This window comes from Emydura macquarii, unplaced genomic scaffold (assembly GCF_026122565.2).
Source record: "Emydura macquarii macquarii isolate MOO-44397 ecotype Brisbane River unplaced genomic scaffold, CSIRO-AGI_Emac_v2 contig_554, whole genome shotgun sequence".
Lineage (NCBI taxonomy): Eukaryota > Metazoa > Chordata > Testudines > Chelidae > Emydura > Emydura macquarii.
The window spans coordinates 7,223-26,906 of record NW_027130691.1 but is presented as its reverse complement, the minus strand read 5'-3'; the positions used below and the strand labels follow the sequence as shown (position 1 = coordinate 26,906).

Here is a 19,684-nt window from a genome sequence, read left to right as displayed (position 1 = left end):
AAAAGTTATATGAGAGGGGAGTCAATGCCATTGGCAGATGTCCTGGGAAGACTCTGATCAATTCCACCATACAGAATTCTCAATGATACATCATGGCAGCATAGGAGGCAAAGAAATTATTTTCCTTGTAGTCTGCACAGCAAAGTTATTCCAGGCAGTTTACAACTTGGTGGATCTGGTTTGCTTCTTCTTAGTTAGAAAGTTGAGTTTTTCTCATTGTAAGGAGCTTTTGTGTTACTCGGAGGGCAAAAATTACTGACTGAGACCTAATTAGCAATAGAGCAATGTCTTGAAGGGCCCAATGTTCATTCTTTGTTTGAACTTCAGGCAATATTGTTCCCTGAGGTTCTGGAGGGCTTAGGTTTGCATTGTGCCATAACCTGTGAATTGAAGCCATATCCTTTGTGGTTTTGAAGGCTAGGAGAGAAGTAATGAACTTTTTCCTGTGCCGACCATCCTTAAGAAAGACATTATATGACTCCTGCTTAAGAAACCATTGCTTGAGGTGGCTGATCTTCCCAGCCATAGATGTCTATAAAATTTTCAGTTTTTGGAGCAAGTTCATTGAGAAGGCTGTGACAAATCAACTCTGGAAATTTCTGGAGTTCTCAGATTTCCTGGATTCTTGTCTCCTGGGTTTCAGGCCTAGGTTTGAAGTTGAAACTGCACTGGCTGCCGAGCATCATCTATCAGTAGATGAGAATAAAGTGTCCATGCTGATTATATTAAATCCATCAGGTGTCTTTTGATATCTTTGCCCATGGTATTTTATTAGGGTATATACTGTCACTATTAGATATGGATGGAATTACTTGAGTGGTTCTGATCATTCACAGACTAGAAGGTTTATTCAGTGTGTATATGCAACTCTAAGGCAAATCAGTGAGAAAACCTGGGTGGAGTGTGCTGTATACTGATAGCACCCAGCTCTGTTTTCATAACATCAAACCATACCGGTACAGTGGAATAAACAACCTACTTCGTATTTACAAGTCATAGTGGCTAAGGGTGAGCTGACTAAGGCATTGGTGGGTCAGAAGGGGAAAAAAAACCCAAAAGTGGGTGAAATGATAGCTGTACCTCATGTAGAGACAGAGGGCCCCTATGTGTGATTTGGGTTCACAATTAAGCATTTTATTAGAGCCAGAGCTGCTTTTGGAAGATCAAATAGCAGCTGAAGCCAGTTAAGAGTTTTTTTTTCCATCTGTCTCCAATTAGATGTGTGTGACCTTTAGTCTCCGATGAGGGGGACCTTACTACCATTATCCAGGCCTCTGTCACCCTAGGACTAGATGGCTGCCTGTGCTCCTCATGGGATGACTCTTTAGGACCACTTGGAAATTTAAGGTAGCACAGAATGTAGCTGCCTGCCTGTTGCACAATGTGTGACACCGGGATTATATAATCATGATAGTCCAAGAGCAGCATTGGTTCTCAGTAAGTTTCTGGATGGAATCCAAGGTGTTGATTTTAATTTAAAACCACCTGGTGCAGGACCCCATTACCTAGGACAATGGTTCTCTCCCCATGCCACACTGCCATTTATTAGATCAGTGGAGGCACTTGAGCTAGAGCCCCTTCTATATAAGTGAGAGGAAGCAGCAGATGGTTTGTTCTTTGAAGGATTTCCACACTGTGGAACTTGCTTCCCTTCCTTGCCAACAAATCTGAGATTTTGTAAACCTTATGTGCATGCTGCAATGCCTCCTCATTAAATAAATGCCTGCAAGAATGGATGTCAAGGCTCATGGGTGGAAGGGCTGAAGGTTGCAATATGAAATAAGTAGAGTCTTAGAATATTCTTGTAAGATAGGGCTGTTTTTAGTTTTTGTAGGACACAATTAGAAAAAGTAGAATTGGAAATTTGCTGATTTAAAGTATTTTATTGAAAAAATGCTTGAATTTCTAGTGTTATGTTTTAATTTGAGGAAGGTGCCAGGAATGCTGGATTGGTGCAAAATAATTTATTCTTAAAAAACAGGATGGGTAGAGAGATTACCTTATCGCCAGCTTGTCAAGTTTACTGGTTTTTAGTATATGCCAATCAGCAATGTCTATGGTGTAAGAAGGCAATAAGAGAGAGACTAAGAAAGCTGATACCTCCATCTTAGATCTCAGTACAATAGTAATGTTATGTCTATAACATTGGCCTGTAAGCACCACTTATGGCAAGGACAGAAAATGTACATTTCTCACAGCTGAATTGACAGTTTTGGTGATGGTTTGTTCTTATTAAAATTATTCAGTAAAGTGGGTGAAGGGAATAAGAGGGATGTAGGAAGCTACTGTGGCCTCCCACGGAGCCAGAGCCTGTGGAAGGGCCCGAGAGCTCTGATTGGCCCCACTCACACCCTGCCCCAGAGTCTGCCCGGCAACAGGGGACCCGGGCCGTGATAGGGCCACCCGGCCAGGCCAATTGGCAGCCCCGGGGCGGAGCCCCAACAGGAAGGGGAAATACAAAAGCCTGGCCCCTGAGCTCAGTAGGGCCCAGACTGCCAGCAGAGGCAGACGTGCTGCCCTGCCAACAGAGGCCTAGGCCGGATCCTAGCCGCCGCCGCCGAACCCCGGCCCCAACTGGGCCCGGGGATTGGATAGGGCCCTCGAGGAGCTGGACAAGGCAACCCGGCCAGGACGACTGGGCCGAGTTACCCCGACCCCGAGCCCGGGGCCGTGCTCTGGGACCACCAGACTGGGCCGAGACCCCAGAGCAGCCCGAGTGGCGGACACCCCCGGAGGCCGGGCCAGATTTGGAGGAACTGCCGGCCGCCAAGCCCCTCCCTGCAGCGGGGCAGGACTTGGAGGAGCTGCCCGAGGCCGACCCGCTCCCCTCCTACAATGACCTGGAGGAGCTGCCCCCTGAAGAGGAGTTTCCTGCCTTACCCCCGGTCGACGAGGAAGGACTAACAACGCTACCCCAGGTGGACTATCCTTGGGACACGGACGCAACAGGTACTAGGGTCAGTGGGGAGGAAGTAGCCCAGGGACAGCCACGGCCTGTGGCTGAGTCCGCTGTATTGCCGGTGTATTGCGGCGGGAGCCCCGCCGGCACAGTGGCAGCCGCTTCTGCCACTGCAAGGGCCCTGGGCTGGGACGCAGTGGAGACGGGTGGGCCTGCATCCCCCTCCCTTTGCCCTAGCCACCCCAGGAGAATTGCTCTCCTGACCCCGCCGGAAGCTGTTGCCTCCTCTGCTCACTCTGCCTAGGGGTTGGAGCAATAGACTCCTTGCTCGCTCACCCTGCCTGAGGGCCTGAGCGATCTACCTGCTCACCCTGCCCAGGGGTTGGAGCAACAGACTCCTTGCTCGCTCGCCCTGCCTGAGGGCCTGAGCGATCTGCCTGCTCGCCCTGCCTAGGGGTTGGAGCGATAGACTCCTTGTTCGCTCGCCCTGCCGGAGGGCGAATTGCCTAGACTGATCTCTCGCCAAGAGCGAGCTATTCCCCTGTGTAGGAAGCCACTGTGGCCTCCCATGGAACCCGAAATGCTTACAAGGGACAACAGATTTTTAAAATCAGGAAGTGAGATGATGGAGCCACTTCACATTCTAGGAGGACTAGGTCTGGCAACTGGTGGTCAGACAGTGCAGATTTAGTGCCTGCACTCCTGCATGTGCACATGTGTATATCCACTTGGCAGCTAAAGCCTCCTGCTGAACAGGATGAGCGGGTACTGTATATCACTCTTGCATACATCACAGCAAGCAGGGCATCTCCCAAAGACTTTGAAGAGGTTCCTTTTAAGTTACCCTCCACTCGAAACTGTTTCTAAATCTTTTACTGCAATTTGGAACTTGAGCAATCCTCCTTAAATGAAAAGAGCTTTATCTAGGTGCAGATGGCAACAGTTACAGGCACTAACCAGATGTTGCAGTCTCTAATTTGATTGAAAGGATATAATTAAACAACAAACACTTTAATGAAAGAGTAAAATTATGTAGGGAAGGACAGAAACCACTTAACTGATGCCAAGACATCCCAATAATAATAGAAGCTGGGACCCAGAGATTGAAGGACCACAGCACCAATTTACCTTCTGAGAAGAGATCCTAGTTGTTGCCCTATAGACATGGGAATAAGGATTTTGTTATTGTAGATTTCCATTGTATTTTATGTGGGAACACTGATTAAAACCAGAAGAAGCTTCAGGAGATCAAAGAGACAAATATGACTTCTGTGGTCATTATTAAAAATATTTTTACCAGACCAATAATTTTCTTTGAAGATGCAGTTTTATAGATTGAATACCATGAGGTCATTTGCATATTGTGAACTGATTGGTTAACAGTTTTGCATTGCATAGTGTGTTATGATACAGACACACTAGGTTATGAGTATGGTGCATTTTAGATTTTATAATTAAAAACTGAAGTGTTTTGAGAACATTAATTTTTACCTATAGTGCAAAAAAAAGTGCTGTAGCAAGCTGTGGTTTTGCACTTCTTGGCTGATGTTCAACCTCAAGGTGCTAGCATCATTCAGATTTGCTTTATGATTCTTTGGACTACAAGTAGAGGAGACACAGAAGGAGCCTTTGACACAGAGTACATTTTTAGATTGTGTTGAATAATCTCATTGCTGCTGCTTAATATAGCATTGTTTTTCTTGTAACATTTTTAAATACTGGTCCACTGACCAAGTATGGTGGAAAACCAGAGAACCTGACCCGCTGGAAATTATGCTAGTAACATGTAGATTTTTAATTTCCAGCCCCTTGTGCTATGTGAAGTATCATCGTTGAATATTTCACCATCTGCCAAGGTGGTTAGAAATGCTCGGTTGAGTCTAAACACAGTATTTCTCCATTCGTTGCAGGGATGGGAGGCTGCAAGAGAAGGAGTAAGAAAATAAGGCAAAAAAGATCAAGAGATTCATGTGGGAGGAAAACAGGAAGCTGCTGATTCCAGCGTTGCTAAGTGGAGTGGGACTATGGAAAGGAACAATAGGCCAAATCTGACAACAGGAAGGGTAGAAATGATAGCATCCTGATAAATCGTATAGACCTAAGATGGGGAACTTTAAAAAGAACATTAAAAATACTGAAGCAAGAGGCCACATTCCATTTGGCAATAACAGGCTTCCATACTGAATACAAGAAGAAAGGGAAGAAGTCCTGAGTTCTCTGGACTTGGGATATTACACTTCCAACATTCAGTGGCTTGAGTTTACTCATCCCTAATTTCAAATTCAATTGAACAGTGGTTGGAAAGTTTGATGCAAATTTTATTATTGGGTTAAATGTTTGTCGTAGAAGAGACTGTGTAAGACACAGCAGAGAAGGGAAGAAGGAAAAATATTAAATGAAAATAAACAGTGATAAGTGCAAAAAGTAATTGTTATTTCACTGTTAATGTTGTCAACTCAAGTAATTCATATAATTTCTCCCACATCAGCTCAGCCATGGTGCACATACTCTATAGTTCTTAATTTATTGCAATGATTATAAAAATTAACTTTTAATAAAGACACGAGAAATATAAACTAGCAAAAAAAATGTGCAATACACCAAGTTACAAACATTAATGTTTCTCCTGCAGTGTAATTTAATGATTTTAGAATACTGTACTCCTAACCCTAATTGTTTTTACAGGCCCTAATTTGTCACATTTAATTTCTCTGGGATTTAATGTTAAAAAGAAAAACCAAGAGGTGTAGTTTAAAAGCTCTGCGGACTTTGCTGGTGTAGCAGGTTCTGAAGCTCCTTGCTGGAGAGTTGTTATACTTCGCAGAGCTGCCAAACTGCTGTAAATGCCTTTGTCAGAACCTAAGCTGCTTTCTGTGCTTAAAAGATCCATCACCCTTTGCCATGAATCCTCTTAAGTTTACAGTAACCTGCTTCTGCAGCTAGAGCGGTGGTTCTGAACCTTTTTGGCTCAAGGGACACAAATATTTTTACAAGCCTGAAGGGCCACCAGTTTATCAACTCATAAAAAATGTGTTGATGTATACACCATTAAGGACTACAAATCACCACTGTGATAAAGCTCTTCCTCTACTTCGGTGGGTGCAGCACTTTCTTCTAGCGGTAGGTCAGGGAATTGCTTCACCCCGTAGTGTTTTACACCATCTAGTGGAGGGTGAGGATAACGCATCTGTTCTACGATGGTCGCTCCCTGCTGGCTCCCAGTCCTGCCTTGGGTTCTCTCTTAGGCCCTTGCCTTTTTGGTGGGGCTCTTGCCCCTCCAATAAATAGTCAGTGGGATGTTAGGGGGAGGCCCGGTTCCATCCTTGACTCTGAGCCCCAACCCAGGAACCCTACAAGCAGCAGCCTCACGCTGTGGCTTCAGAAGAGCTGCTAGCTTCCCTGGGTTACTTCCCCGTGCCCCTTGACTTAATGTCCACACTCTGCTCGGACAGGGGTCCTTCCTGGCCTCCTTGACAGGAAAGGTTCTTGATCTCTGACAGCCCCATGGGCGTGGTAGTGCCCAAACCAAATGTCCAGCTCAATCTTTCCCTTCTGCCAGGGTCTCTTCCCTTAGGCCTCCAGGCTTGGTAAAGGTCCTTTGCTCTCTTTGGGCAGGGTTTTTCCCTCCCCCAGTCTTTGTACAAGCAGAGTCCTCTCCTGCCAGTGTTCTGCTTCTTCTCCTAAACCCGCCTGGCTTTTGACAGCATCTTGCCTGCTCACACACTATCCAGTAGCTCACTTCACTCCCACAACTCCACACCTTTCTCTGGTGGGAAGGCTTTTATTTTAACAAGTCCTAGGTGGGGCCTTGATTGGCTCCAGGTGTATTAATTAATTGGGAGTAACTCCTGCTCAGCTACCAGGGGAAAAGGGACTTACTGATCCTAGGGCTGATATAGTGACCTTCTAGCACTCTTTGATAGGCATCTGGTCTGATCCTGTCACGCTACATATTTAAAGTAAACATTTTGATGCTATTGTGCTCATTTTTACATTCACTATTTTACACCTACAACTTACTCTCAGTATGTCACACACTCACAGACAAAGCACTAGGGTAGATGAGTGACTGTCACTACACACTGAAGCACATGGCCTGGCAGCTAACCGGAAGGCACTGATTTTTAGAGTCCTGTCCCTCCTCAAGCATGGTGGGTCCTGGCTGCTCCGCCACCAGCCCCCTCATCCCACCCCACTGCAGCCAGACGGAAGGAGCTCAGCAAGGAGGCTGCCTCCCTGCTGATCGCCCGTCTCCCTGACTGCAGCAGGGACACTGCATGCATCCTGTGAGCTCCACCTGGTCTCTAGGCAATGGCTCCTTTCTGCAGCCGGGGGATGTGAAATCAGAGCTCCCCTCTCTCTGGCTCCAGCAGGGAGCCCCTAGGAACCCAGGCACAATGTTTGCTCTCTGCTGGAGCCAGGGGAGGAGGGGAGCGCTGCTCTCGCCTCCCTCTGGCTCCAGCAGGGACCCCAGCACCTATGGACCCAGGTGGAGTACTTTGCCGTGCTCCCTGCTACAACCAGGGGTAGGGCAGCGCTGATCTCCCACCCCCTTGCGTGCAGAAAGCCTCATGGCAAGACGCTCCACCTGGGTCCTTCGGCAGTGACTCCCCTCTGTAGCCAGCAGGAACGGAATGGCGGACCCTGAAAGACCCCCATGGGCTGGGAACCACTGAGCTACAGTGGACATTTCTATATCTAAACAGCTGCCCACTTACCTACCTACTCATGCATATGTGCCCCATCCATTTTTAAAGTCTCCAGTGAATCTAGCCAGCTGTTGAGACAAATGTGTCAAGGTATGTGTGGGAATGGATTCCTCCCCCAGGCCATGAAATAACTGTACACATTGGTGCATCTTCCACTGGCTCGCATACAGTCGTCCTGCAAGAAGAAGATTTGACAGAATATGGATCTTCTGATCTCAACTCTGCTTAGGGAGTTTAAATGAAGTAGCCCTCCAAACCACTCAAGGAGTAAACACCTGCTTTGTTCAACAAAAAATAATAATCCTGATTCCACAGCCAAATGACACTTAGAGGGGCTAGATGCAGCTGTTAGCCCCTCCCATATTTTCAATAATCTATGATTGTTATTTGGAACCATACTCTGACATTCTGCTCCTTGCAAAGAAAAAAAATTAGCTGCAGGTAGAGGCCAAGACTGTACAAATTTCAGCCTAAAATCTGATTTTAAAAAATGTTGTGTAAATACAAGCAGGATTGTCATGGAAACTATTTTGTAACCTTAACAGTAGCAGTCATCTTTGCATCAAAGCAAAGTCATTGCTGGTTAGATGATTTCATAGCTAAAGTAAATAAACCAATTTCTCTACTCAGTTTAAGGCCAGCAAGTATGAGTCAGTGTAGAATTCATCCCATTATCTGCTGTGTGTGACATCAATTAGTTCCTATAGAGATGGTTTTATGCCAGCACAAACACGAGTATGATCTCAGGTGGGAAATAAGAACCAGGAATGATTACACACACACAAAAAAAACAAAAAACCTGCAGCAAAATGGGCTTTAAGCAGAAAGTTCATCATGTACCCAGGAAGCCCCACTAGATTAATAATGGTCAGTGACAGGAACCTAATAGCCTGCATGCCCCATTGCCTTTGAGGGACAGATCTCGTGTATTAATGAGACATTGGGAAAATGGGGATTGGATGCCAGGAGGAGGGGGGAAACACCACAATCTGTGCCTGTACAGCAGGACCCTGACTGTAAGAAAAAGAGGTGACACCAATTATTTCTCTACACGTAAACATCTCTCCCTCTGCCTACATGCAGGCTTTCCCAACCAGTCCAAATAAGATGAAAATCTGGTAAAAGCATCTATAACACCTCCATCCTCACATAACCAAATTCAAGCACAGCTGTAAAGAAGTTATATACAGTAGAAGCTCAGCTTTAGGAACACCTTGGGCATGGAGGTTGTTTGACACTCTGAAATGTTCCTAACTCTGAACAAAACATTCTAGTTGCTCTTTCAAAACTTAACTGAACAGTAACATAATACAGCTTTGAAGCATTACTATGCAGAACTAAAATGCTGCTTTCCCTTTATTTTTTTTTAGTAGTTTACATTTAACACAGTACTGTATTGTATTTGCTTCCTCCCCTCCCGCAGCGGCCTGATTGTGTACTGCTGGTTCCAAATGAGATGTGTGGTTGACTGGTCAGTGGGTAACTCTGGTGTTCATAACGCTGAGGTTCTACTATACTGAGGTAAGTGTAGGAGTATAACCTGAGGGGAAGCACAGGGCATACACAGCCTTCTAGATGGAGAATCCCAGAAAACAGCCACAAGCTAAGTGGTTGGGAATTCTGTAGTTGGAGAACTGTGGAGGCTGGATAAATGCTTGATTAGCACTAGCACTTCATACCAAGGAGATTGAAGGCATTTACACAATCTATATTGATGTCAAGTAAATTATCAAGGTTTTGGGGTAATCCTTAGAGTCCCAATAAAAAAATAATTAGTAAATGCTGAGGCTACAGGGATATCACGGTGGTGTGTGGAATAAGAACCTGACCAGAACAAATCATTTTACAGAAACGTCACAGTTAAACGGCACTCTTCAGGACGAGGAAAGCCTGGTACCGCCCAACTCCTGGCTCCGCTGGGCTGACACTGCTCTAGATTAATGTGAGTTGTTACTTTTCGTAGTGATTAGACGTGCCTACCTCCCGCAAACGGGATTCAGCCCTCAGCAATGTTCCCCATTCCCTACAGATACCTCCAGCTCTGCAGAGTTGGGTGAAGAATCATTTTGCTTCTTTTGATAACTGTAACATTTCTTCAGCATCAGAGACAACTGCAGCACTTTCAGCAGTTCTTTCTGTCTATAAAGAGCATAGAATCGCAGCGACTATCTTTAAATACGCCCCACGCTCAATGCAAGAGAGTTTGCAATCAACCAGGTGCAGCGACTAGCCATGAAAAAACACCTCCCACCTGTAAACAAATAAGTCCGAGCTTTGCATCAAGTCTGCGGGGGGCTCTAGCTTCGGGACTCCTGGAGCTGAGCGCCTTCTGGGTGCGGATACCGAGCGAGCCGATCCAAAAGGGCAAAGTCGCTCTGCTACTACCCACCCAGGTCCAGCTTTAGAACTGCGACCTGTCCCGAGCCGCCGGTCCCGTGGCTACTCGCAGGGAGTGCGGGACATTCCGCAGCCAAATGTCACTCACCGGAATAGAGCCGCTCAGAGCAGAACGTCAGCGCCAGTCCCGACAGGGCGAGTGCCAGGGTGGCTGTGGGACGCGCCATGAACGAGGACAGGCAACAAGTCGAGGCTCGGCTCCCTCGGCCAGAGAGCGAGACTCCTGCCTCGGGTGCTTCTGTGCAGGGCGTCTAGGGACTGGGAAATACAGCGGTGCTGTGATAGCAGAGACACCCTGCAGCATCTGCTCTGCAACTGCGTCTCCTGGAGTGGCAGAGCGAGGGATCCGATTACCGGCCATGTGACAGGAAAGAACAGAAAACCAAAACCTCAACCTGCTGCAGCGCCTTGGCCCTGCCTGATCCTTTCCGCCCTTTCGGAAAAAAGCTGGTATCTGGGACTCAGATTCCCTATGGACATAATGTACGTGCCACAGCAGTGGACAGCATTTCTAGCTCAGACAAACCTCTCCTCCCTCCTCGGTGCGACCGAGAGCTCCTGTCGTCCCATTTTGCTCAAGTGTTAAAAAGTTGACTCGTGCCACAACTCTTCCCTTTCTCTCGTACGGTCGCTGTACCGCTCTTTATCCGCTCATGATCTCTTACTGAGTCGGCTCCATTGGGCAATTTACTAAAGTTATCAATGCACAGCCATTAAATCCATCAGATTAACTGAAAATCCGCGTCCTTTCTTTGCAACCTGATACGTCTCTAAATTCCAGCTGTCAGAGACACCTGAGCTTCTGTGTTTGCTCCCTGTAGCCAGGTGAAATTTCAGCTGAGCGTGCTTGACACAAAGCACATGGTTATTTTTCCACAGGCTGTTGGGAACAAGTACAGACAAAGCCTCTTTTTAGAGACAGAAAACGTCAGCTGCTTAATTCCATACTAATTAAAACATGCACCCACTGCTAAGCGACCATAGTCTCTGTTGATCTATTGCCCCCATACACACACATCTCTTGCATACCTGGAGTGTGAAACACACTGTAGCATAGTTAATAGGTGCACAGTTTTGAATGCCCTCTAAGTATAATTCCTGGTACAGCAAAATGATTGTTGAACTAGGCTATCCAGAATCCTTTACAAGAAGGTGGGGGTGGAGTGTGTGTCTGGAGAACAAAAGCATAGTAGAGTGTCAACAGCACACCTCAAAGTGTCTGTCTTTCCATTAAATCAAAAAATTTCATATGTCTGAAAAGATAGAGGACTTGTAGGTGTCAGATGTACACATTCATGCCACTGAAAGAAAAACACAGCAGCAAAGTGTCCCATAGCTGCAAAGCTACAGATGTGGAAGGAAAGAAGAGTGTAAATCCTATTTGGAGGGATAACACATTGGGTTGTTGCTAATGGTGTAGGTGAAGCTAAACTAGCAAATACCCCTTTCCATAATAGAACCCCAAGATTATGGGTTGGTTAAAAAAAAAAGTAGTAGCACACAGTAAACCAAAAGAGAAAAATGATCACCTTTCCCCAGCTACTAGAAAGACACTAGCAGGCCAACCCATCGATTATTCTCGCATATTTCAATTAGACCATTAGACTAAGAAAGAAAACAAAGTTTCTACTAAAATCATTTAAACACCATTGCAGTTTTCTTTTAACTAGCCCATCACATTATTGGTAACAAGGCTCAATCAGGTTAAATTGCTTATTTTTCTAATTACAGCTTTTATATCAACTCTATATATACTTGTATGTCTTCTGTGTAACACTAAAAGGCCTGTGAACACTTATGGTTCTTTCAGGGGTGAGAGGACAATTTCTGGGTTTCTTATAGGATATATATTGCATTGACAAAACATTGACAAAGCATTTTGGGTCTCCAATAGGAAATGTATTCCAAGCAAAATGAGCCCAACTCATGAAATTTGTAGCTAATTTCCAAAGTTGAATTTTATGGGAAAGCTTGTTATAATTACTTTTTGGCTGTTTGAGAGATTTGAACAGGGGAAAAAGGAATGTATTTCACCAATTAAACATTTGTTCAGCTATCTATTGCCTTTAGATAACTTGAAGTGTAATACATATCTGACAAGAGTGAAAAAGTATTTTAGAAATAATGTATAATTGAAAATTGACTTCTGAAAAATATAGGATGCAACTTTCAAAGAGCCTTTTTAAAAAAACAAAAAAAAAAAAAAATCCACAATTTTAGTATACATCTTTGGTGCATTATACATTCAAGTAATGTAATGTTCTAAACGTGATCTTCTGGCCCCCCTAGTGCACCATGGAACCATTTCCCCTTCTGATTATCGCACCACTTTTGTTTCAATGTGTGACATATTTATTGCACTTATTGAAATTTAACTTGAGTAAGTACTAAATAAATACTTTAGTCATGAAAGATGTGTTGCGTTCTGGGCACCACATTATTATCTCAAAGGCCCTCCCACCCCCACATTTCTATGTTTATCAGAGAGATCCAGACAAATTGCAGCGAATTCAGATCAGGCCAACAGCAATAATCAGGGTACTGGAAGACTTGACTCATGGGGAAAGATTAAAAGGCCTTTTATCTATATAGGTTGGTTAAAAGATGACTTTGGGGCCTATCCACTTAATCTATTGTAGGCATTTCTAAGGTGCCCAGCACAATGGTATCTAAGGATTGACTATAACATTCTTTATCTATCGACACTAACCACCACAGATGGAGATGAATAAGCCTCAGGATCTGAATAAGCCTCAGGATGTTCTGATTGGCATCTGCAAAGGTTAATGATTATGTCTAATTTATTGAAGGGCATTCCACATCATAGAATGGACGCTACAGGCTAAGATGGCCTTGTACAGAGGCAGCTGGAGGCATTTCTTTGAGACAATCTGTATGTGCTAGTAATTCAGAAATCATTTTCTAATGAAGATAATGAGACATACTGGGATACAATTAAATGTCACTGCAAAGTGGAGTCCTTAACTAATCACAAACATTAGCTATTGCAACTATACAGACAGAAATTACAATTTAAAGTATTGATTAAGAATCCTGGGAGAAAAATGTTTTTTTCATCTTATGTGAGGGCTGAGGGTAGGGTGTCCCATTTCAGTTACAAACATACATATGCAAGTGTGCCACAGGAAAGAAATTCTAAGACAATGTGATTACAATGCTGCTTAAGGGGATCAGTGCTTCATTTCATGTACCATTTAGGGATTATACAAATTGGGACCAGCAAAAGCATCCTGGATAGCAATATTAAGAACTGTAATCCTTTCTATCTGAAAGTCCTTATATAGGCAAATCTTCCTTTGCCTTCAGTGGCATTTTGCAGATATGCAAGAGCTGTACAAGCACAGCATGTACAGCCATGGAGCATGGCTCCCCCTCCCCCATCCTGCCCAGTCACTCCCCTGTACGCACAGAGTACGGCTCCCCTTCTCCCGTCCTGACCCAGTCAGTGCTTCCCCTCCCGCGTCCTGCCTCCCCCAGTCATTGGGCCCTGAACCCCGTCCTGCCCCAGTCATTCCCCTCCACGCACAGAGCACAGCTCCCCTTCCCCCACCCTGCCCCTGTAACTCCCCTGCACCCACAGAGCACAGCTCCCCTTCTCCCATCCTGACCCAGACACTGCTTCCCCTCCCGTCTTGCCCATATCACTCCCCCATCCCTGGAGCATGGCTCCCCATCCTCTATCCTGCCCCAGTCACTCCCCTCCACCCACAGAGCACAGCTCCCCTTCTCCCATGCTGACACAGTCACTGCTTCCCCTCCCCTGTCCTGCCCCAGTCAATTCCACATCCCTGGAGCGTGGCTTCCCGTTCCCAGTCCTGCCCCAGTCACTGCCATCTAAGGTCAGAGAACAGCTCCCCTTCTCCCGTCCTGACCCAGTCACTGCTTCCCTTCCCCAGTCCTGTCTTCCCCAGACACTGCCCCACCTCCTCCATCCTGCCCCAGTCACTCCCTTCCACCCACCGAGCACAGCTCCCCTTCTCCCTTCCTGCCCCAGTCACTGCTTCCCCTCCCCCATCCTGCCTGCCCCAGACATGGCTCCCTGGCCTCCATCCTGCCCCAATTGCTGCGCTGCACCCACAGAGCACAGCTCTTCTCCCCCGTCCTGCCCGAACCCCTCCCCTGCACCCACAGAGCATGGCTCCCCTTCTCCCATCCTGCCCCAGTCAGGCTGTATCCCTGGAGTGCAGATCTACATCCTCTGCCCCAGTCACTCCCCCAACCCTAGAGTGTGGCTCCCCTGTGGTGTTTTGCCCCAGTTACAGCTGTCCTTCCCCTGTCCCGCCTCAGTTATTGCCCCAATCCACAGGAGCCTGGCATTTGTCGCCTCCCGGATCGCAGTCAGAAGCCCTGGTCAGATGGCAAGGGGCGGGAGGTGGAAAGAGCAGGGAGTGATGGTGGTGGTGGAGCCTGGAGGGGAAGAGATCTGTAGAGGAGGGGCCTCGGGGAAGTAGTGGAGCCTGTTCTGGTGCTCAGGGTCTGTTTTTCACATATTAGAAAGTTGGCCACCCTAGTTGCTGGTACTCCCTGATTTGTAGTATTAAGAGCAGAGGGCTAGTAAATTACATGCAGTGTTGTGTGTCAGCCGGATATGTACATTTGTCATTTTGCCTCAGTGCTTTAGAGAGAGGCTGGAGTATAAGTGTAGCTAACACATTATCTTACACAGAAATGTGTTTTAATGCAAGTGAGGACATTTGCAGGGGGATTGTTTTGAATTTCAAATGGGAGTGTCTCTGACATGCTGGGAGAATTGGTCAGCCTGGAACGGTTACCATTGGTCTGGATTTTCCTGGACATGGCCTCTTTTTTGATCCTCTGTCCAGGTGCTTGTATCAAATAAGAGGCAATGTCTGGGAGTTTGTGGCGTAGCTGTTGCACCTCAGAAAGAGTCCTGATTGGTGTGCTCCCTGATGGGTCCCTATCCTGCATGTGCAGCTGATTTGTATCGTGGTTCCTGCTGTGCAGGTTCAGCTGCTGGATATTACCAACTCAGGCACTGGGGACAGGGAGAGGCTTGGAAGGAGGTACTGACTGACCTGTGTCCCTGGCCTGTGTCAGCTCCCCTGCCACTATGATCCGGAGTGACACTGCCCTCAACCTTGAGAGTGAGGTGATAGGCATCCCCCCCCCCCCCCCAGCACCCTCCAAATGCCCCTTTGTAGTGAAAACAAACCCCTGTGGCAACCCCTGACTGTACCCCATGCTGCTGGCAGTGTCTTCATTTTAGGAAGTATGAAATAAGGTAACTATAGTCTTACCTGGTGAGAATGTTTGAATCCTCTGTCAATTTGAATTGCAATGAAGGTGAGCACATCTTGCTGCTCCTGAGGTAAGAATGAACTAAAGGGTTTCTGTGTCCCATGAGCTTCTATTCATAGCTTCCTTTGGCTTGCAAGGTATGCTGGGAAATTGGGGTGGAGCTTGAGGGGTATTTAAGCTGGCCTCCTGTGAGAGGGAGTCATTCAGCCTCTTGGTGCTCCAAGGAGATGCAACAAGGTATGTGTATGGAACTTGGTATCCTGGAAAGTATTGTTGTGGGTTAGCAGTTGAAGGTGGTATGTGTTGTTTTTGTCATTCTAGAATATGGGATGTGTTTGTGGATAGTGTAATGTATTTGTTTCTTTAGTTGTGTGTAGTGTACTTTGCCATGATTTCAGGTGGGGCACACTGTGCCTGATTAATGTCTTATCTAGTTTTTCTTTGGGGGGAAAAATTGTGGGTTATTTCTGACACTATAAATGTGTTTTTAACAGAAGCTATATCAGTAATATGTCAATAGCATTGGACTCTTGTGAAAGCATAGCAGTCTTCTGTATGGGTTGGAGTCTTTGCGTTTGGTAGGGACTGGTCCAGTAATGTTCAATTGGAGTGTTTTCTCTTAATGTGACTTCATTCCCCTTGCTTCTATTGAATATTGAGCTGAGTGGAGCCGTGTGAGTGAAGATCAACTTCAAAACTTGTTCATAATTGTTCTTTCTGTGTTTGTTTCCATAGGCTTCCATGTCCGGTAGTGAGTCGCCCTGTGACGGGAAGTGTTGTGAAGACGATGTCTGTCCGTCCTGGCATTGCTGTATTTACATGCCTGGCATTCGTGCTCGGTGAAGATGCCCCAGTGCGATGCCTGGGGGCGAGGCTGCCCCTCTCCGCACGTAAAAGATACGTATCTGCTGAAGGGTTGGCGGGTCCGAGCCCTCGTTGAGGGGCCGTGTGTGGGGGGGAGGGGAGCCTTGGTCTCCCGGGGCCAGGGGCCGTGGGGTCAGTGGAGATGCTCAGTTCTTCGAGGTCCCCTCCTCCCACCACGGCTTTGAATCACAGGTGTCCGGTCCCTCCCTGTGGTGTCCTCCCCTCGGTGCCGGTTGCCTCGAGAGGACGTGAGCATCCCACTTAGGGAAGGGAGGTGGGGAGCGGTCCGAGGGGACGGTGATGTTTGGCCGGGGGTGTGTTGTGTGAAGGACGCCTTGGTTCGCCTCGCTTACTTTGCGTATTGTGCCGCGTGGAGCCTCGTGAGCGGAGCATGACGTGAATATTGTTCCCCTTCCGTTTGTTTGCAGAGTCCGCCACCTCCGGTAGCGAGTGGTCCTGCGATGGCGAGGGTTGTGAAGGCGATGTCCGTCCGTCCTTGTGTCCCGGCGTCGCTGCGTGCGTGCGGACGCGCTGCCGCTCGGTCAAGACGTCCCAGTGCGATGCCTGGGGCGAGGCTGCCCCTCTCCGCACGTAAAAGATACGTATCTGCTGAAGGGTTGGCGGGTCCGAGCCCTCGTTGAGGGGCCGTGTGTGTGGGGGGAGGGGAGCCTTGGTCTCCCGGGGCCAGGGGCCGTGGGGTCAGTGGAGATGCTCCGTTCTTCGAGGTCCCCTCCTCCCACCACGGCTTTGAATCACAGGTGTCCGGTCCCTCCCTGTGGTGTCCTCCCCTCGGTGCCGGTTGCCTCGAGAGGACGTGAGCATCCCACTTAGGGAAGGGAGGTGGGGAGCGGTCCGAGGGGACGGTGATGTTTGGCCGGGGGTGTGTTGTGTGAAGGACGCCTTGGTTCGCCTCGCTTACTTTGCGTATTGTGCCGCGTGGAGCCTCGTGAGCGGAGCATGACGTGAATATTGTTCCCCTTCCGTTTGTTTAGAGTCCGGCACCTCCGGTAGCGAGTGGTCCTGCGATGGCGAGGGTTGTGAAGGCGATGTCCGTCCGTCCTTGTGTCCCGGCGTCGCTGCGTGCGTGCGGACGCGCTGCCGCTCGGTCAAGACGTCCCAGTGCGATGCCTGGGGCGAGGCTGCCCCTCTCCGCACGTAAAAGATACGTATCTGCTGAAGGGTTGGCGGGTCCGAGCCCTCGTTGAGGTTGAGGGGCCGTGTGTGTGGGGGGAGGGGAGCCTTGGTCTCCCGGGGCCAGGGGCCGTGGGGTCAGTGGAGATGCTCCGTTCTTCGAGGTCCCCTCCTCCCACCACGGCTTTGAATCACAGGTGTCCGGTCCCTCCCTGTGGTGTCCTCCCCTCGGTGCCGGTTGCCTCGAGAGGACGTGAGCATCCCACTTAGGGAAGGGAGGTGGGGAGCGGTCCGAGGGGACGGTGATGTTTGGCCGGGGGTGTGTTGTGTGAAGGACGCCTTGGTTCGCCTCGCTTACTTTGCGTATTGTGCCGCGTGGAGCCTCGTGAGCGGAGCATGACGTGAATATTGTTCCCCTTCCGTTTGTTTGCAGAGTCCGCCACCTCCGGTAGCGAGTGGTCCTGCGATGGCGAGGGTTGTGAAGGCGATGTCCGTCCGTCCTTGTGTCCCGGCGTCGCTGCGTGCGTGCGGACGCGCTGCCGCTCGGTCAAGACGTCCCAGTGCGATGCCTGGGGCGAGGCTGCCCCTCTCCGCACGTAAAAGATACGTATCTGCTGAAGGGTTGGCGGGTCCGAGCCCTCGTTGAGGTTGAGGGCCGTGTGTGTGTGGGGGAGGGGGGAGGGAGGTGGGGAGCTTTGTCTCCCGGGGCCAGGGGCCGTGGGGTCAGTGGAGATGCTCTGTTCTTCGAGGTCCCCTCCTCCCACCACGGCTTTGAATCACAGGTGTCCGGTCCCTCCCTGTGGTGTCCTCCCCTCGGTGCCGGTTGCCTCGAGAGGACGTGAGCATCCCACTTAGGGAAGGGAGGTGGGGAGCGGTCCGAGGGGACAGTGATGTTTGGCCGGGGGTGTGTTGTGTGAAGGACGCCTTGGTTCGCCTCGCTTACTTTGCATATTGTGCCGCGTGGAGCCTCGTGAGCGGAGCATGACGTGAATATTGTTCCCCTTCCGTTTGTTTGCAGAGTCCGCCACCTCCGGTAGCGAGTGGTCCTGCGATGGCGAGGGTTGTGAAGGCGATGTCCGTCCGTCCTTGTGTCCCGGCGTCGCTGCGTGCGTGCGGACGCGCTGCCGCTCGGTCAAGACGTCCCAGTGCGATGCCTGGGGCGAGGCTGCCCCTCTCCGCACGTAAAAGATACGTATCTGCTGAAGGGTTGGCGGGTCCGAGCCCTCGTTGAGGTTGAGGGGCCGTGTGTGTGTGGGGGGGGGGAGCCTTGGTCTCCCGGGGCCAGGGGCCTTGGGGTCAGTGGAGATGCTCCGTTCTTCGAGGTCCCCTCCTCCCACCACGGCTTTGAATCACAGGTGTCCGGTCCCTCCCTGTGGTGTCCTCCCCTCGGTGCCGGTTGCCTCGAGAGGACGTGAGCATCCCACTTAGGGAAGGGAGGTGGGGAGCGGTCCGAGGGGACGGTGATGTTTGGCCGGGGGTGTGTTGTGTGAAGGACGCCTTGGTTCGCCTCGCTTACTTTGCATATTGTGCCGCGTGGAGCCTCGTGAGCGGAGCATGACGTGAATATTGTTCCCCTTCCGTTTGTTTGCAGAGTCCGCCACCTCCGGTAGCGAGTGGTCCTGCGATGGCGAGGGTTGTGAAGGCGATGTCCGTCCGTCCTTGTGTCCCGGCGTCGCTGCGTGCGTGCGGACGCGCTGCTGCTCGGTCAAGACGTCCCAGTGCGATGCCTGGGGCGAGGCTGCCCCTCTCCGCACGTAAAAGATATGTATCTGCTGAAGGGTTGGCGGGTCCGAGCCCTCGTTGAGCGCTGAGGGGCCGTGTGTGAGGGTGTGTGTGTGGGGGGGGGGGAGGGGAGCCTTGGTTCGCCTCGCTTGCTGCGTATTGTGCCGCGTGGAGCCTCGTGAGCGGAGCATGACGTGAATATTGTTCCCCTTCCGTTTGTTTGCAGAGTCCGCCACCTCCGGTAGCGAGTGGTCCTGCGATGGCGAGGGTTGTGAAGGCCTTGGTCTCCCGGGGCCAGGGGCCGTGGGGTCAGTGGAGATGCTCCGTTCTTCGAGGTCCCCTCCTCCCACCACGGCTTTGAATCACAGGTGTCCGGTCCCTCCCTGTGGTGTCCTCCCCTCGGTGCCGGTTGCCTCGAGAGGACGTGAGCATCCCACTTAGGGAAGGGAGGTGGGGAGCGGTCCGAGGGGACGGTGATGTTTGGCCGGGGGTGTGTTGTGTGAAGGACGCCTTGGTTCGCCTCGCTTACTTTGCGTATTGTGCCGCGTGGAGCCTCGTGAGCGGAGCATGACGTGAATATTGTTCCCCTTCCGTTTGTGTGCAGAGTCAGCCACCTCCGGTAGCGAGTGGTCCTGCGATGGCGAGGGTTGTGAAGGCGATGTCCGTCCGTCCTTGTGTCCCG

General features: G+C 49.3%; 1 protein-coding gene and 1 long non-coding RNA gene across 2 annotated transcripts in view; one reads left to right on the top strand and one right to left on the bottom strand.

Moving 5' to 3' along the window:
* Nucleotides 1-10,345, bottom strand: part of KREMEN1 (kringle containing transmembrane protein 1) — a 53,979-nt gene extending 43,634 nt beyond the window's left edge. The window contains exon 1 of the mRNA XM_067539352.1: nucleotides 10,094-10,345. Within this exon, the coding sequence (XP_067395453.1) occupies nucleotides 10,094-10,172 (79 nt within the window). The 5' untranslated portion in view covers nucleotides 10,173-10,345. The remainder of the gene's footprint in view (nucleotides 1-10,093) is intronic.
* Nucleotides 2,575-17,122, top strand: LOC137147336 (uncharacterized). The gene is made up of 4 exons (XR_010918180.1): nucleotides 2,575-2,949; nucleotides 9,032-9,129; nucleotides 9,458-9,550; nucleotides 16,021-17,122. It is a non-coding gene; the product is annotated as an uncharacterized lncRNA (long non-coding RNA).
* Nucleotides 17,123-19,684: the final 2,562 nt, after the last annotated feature.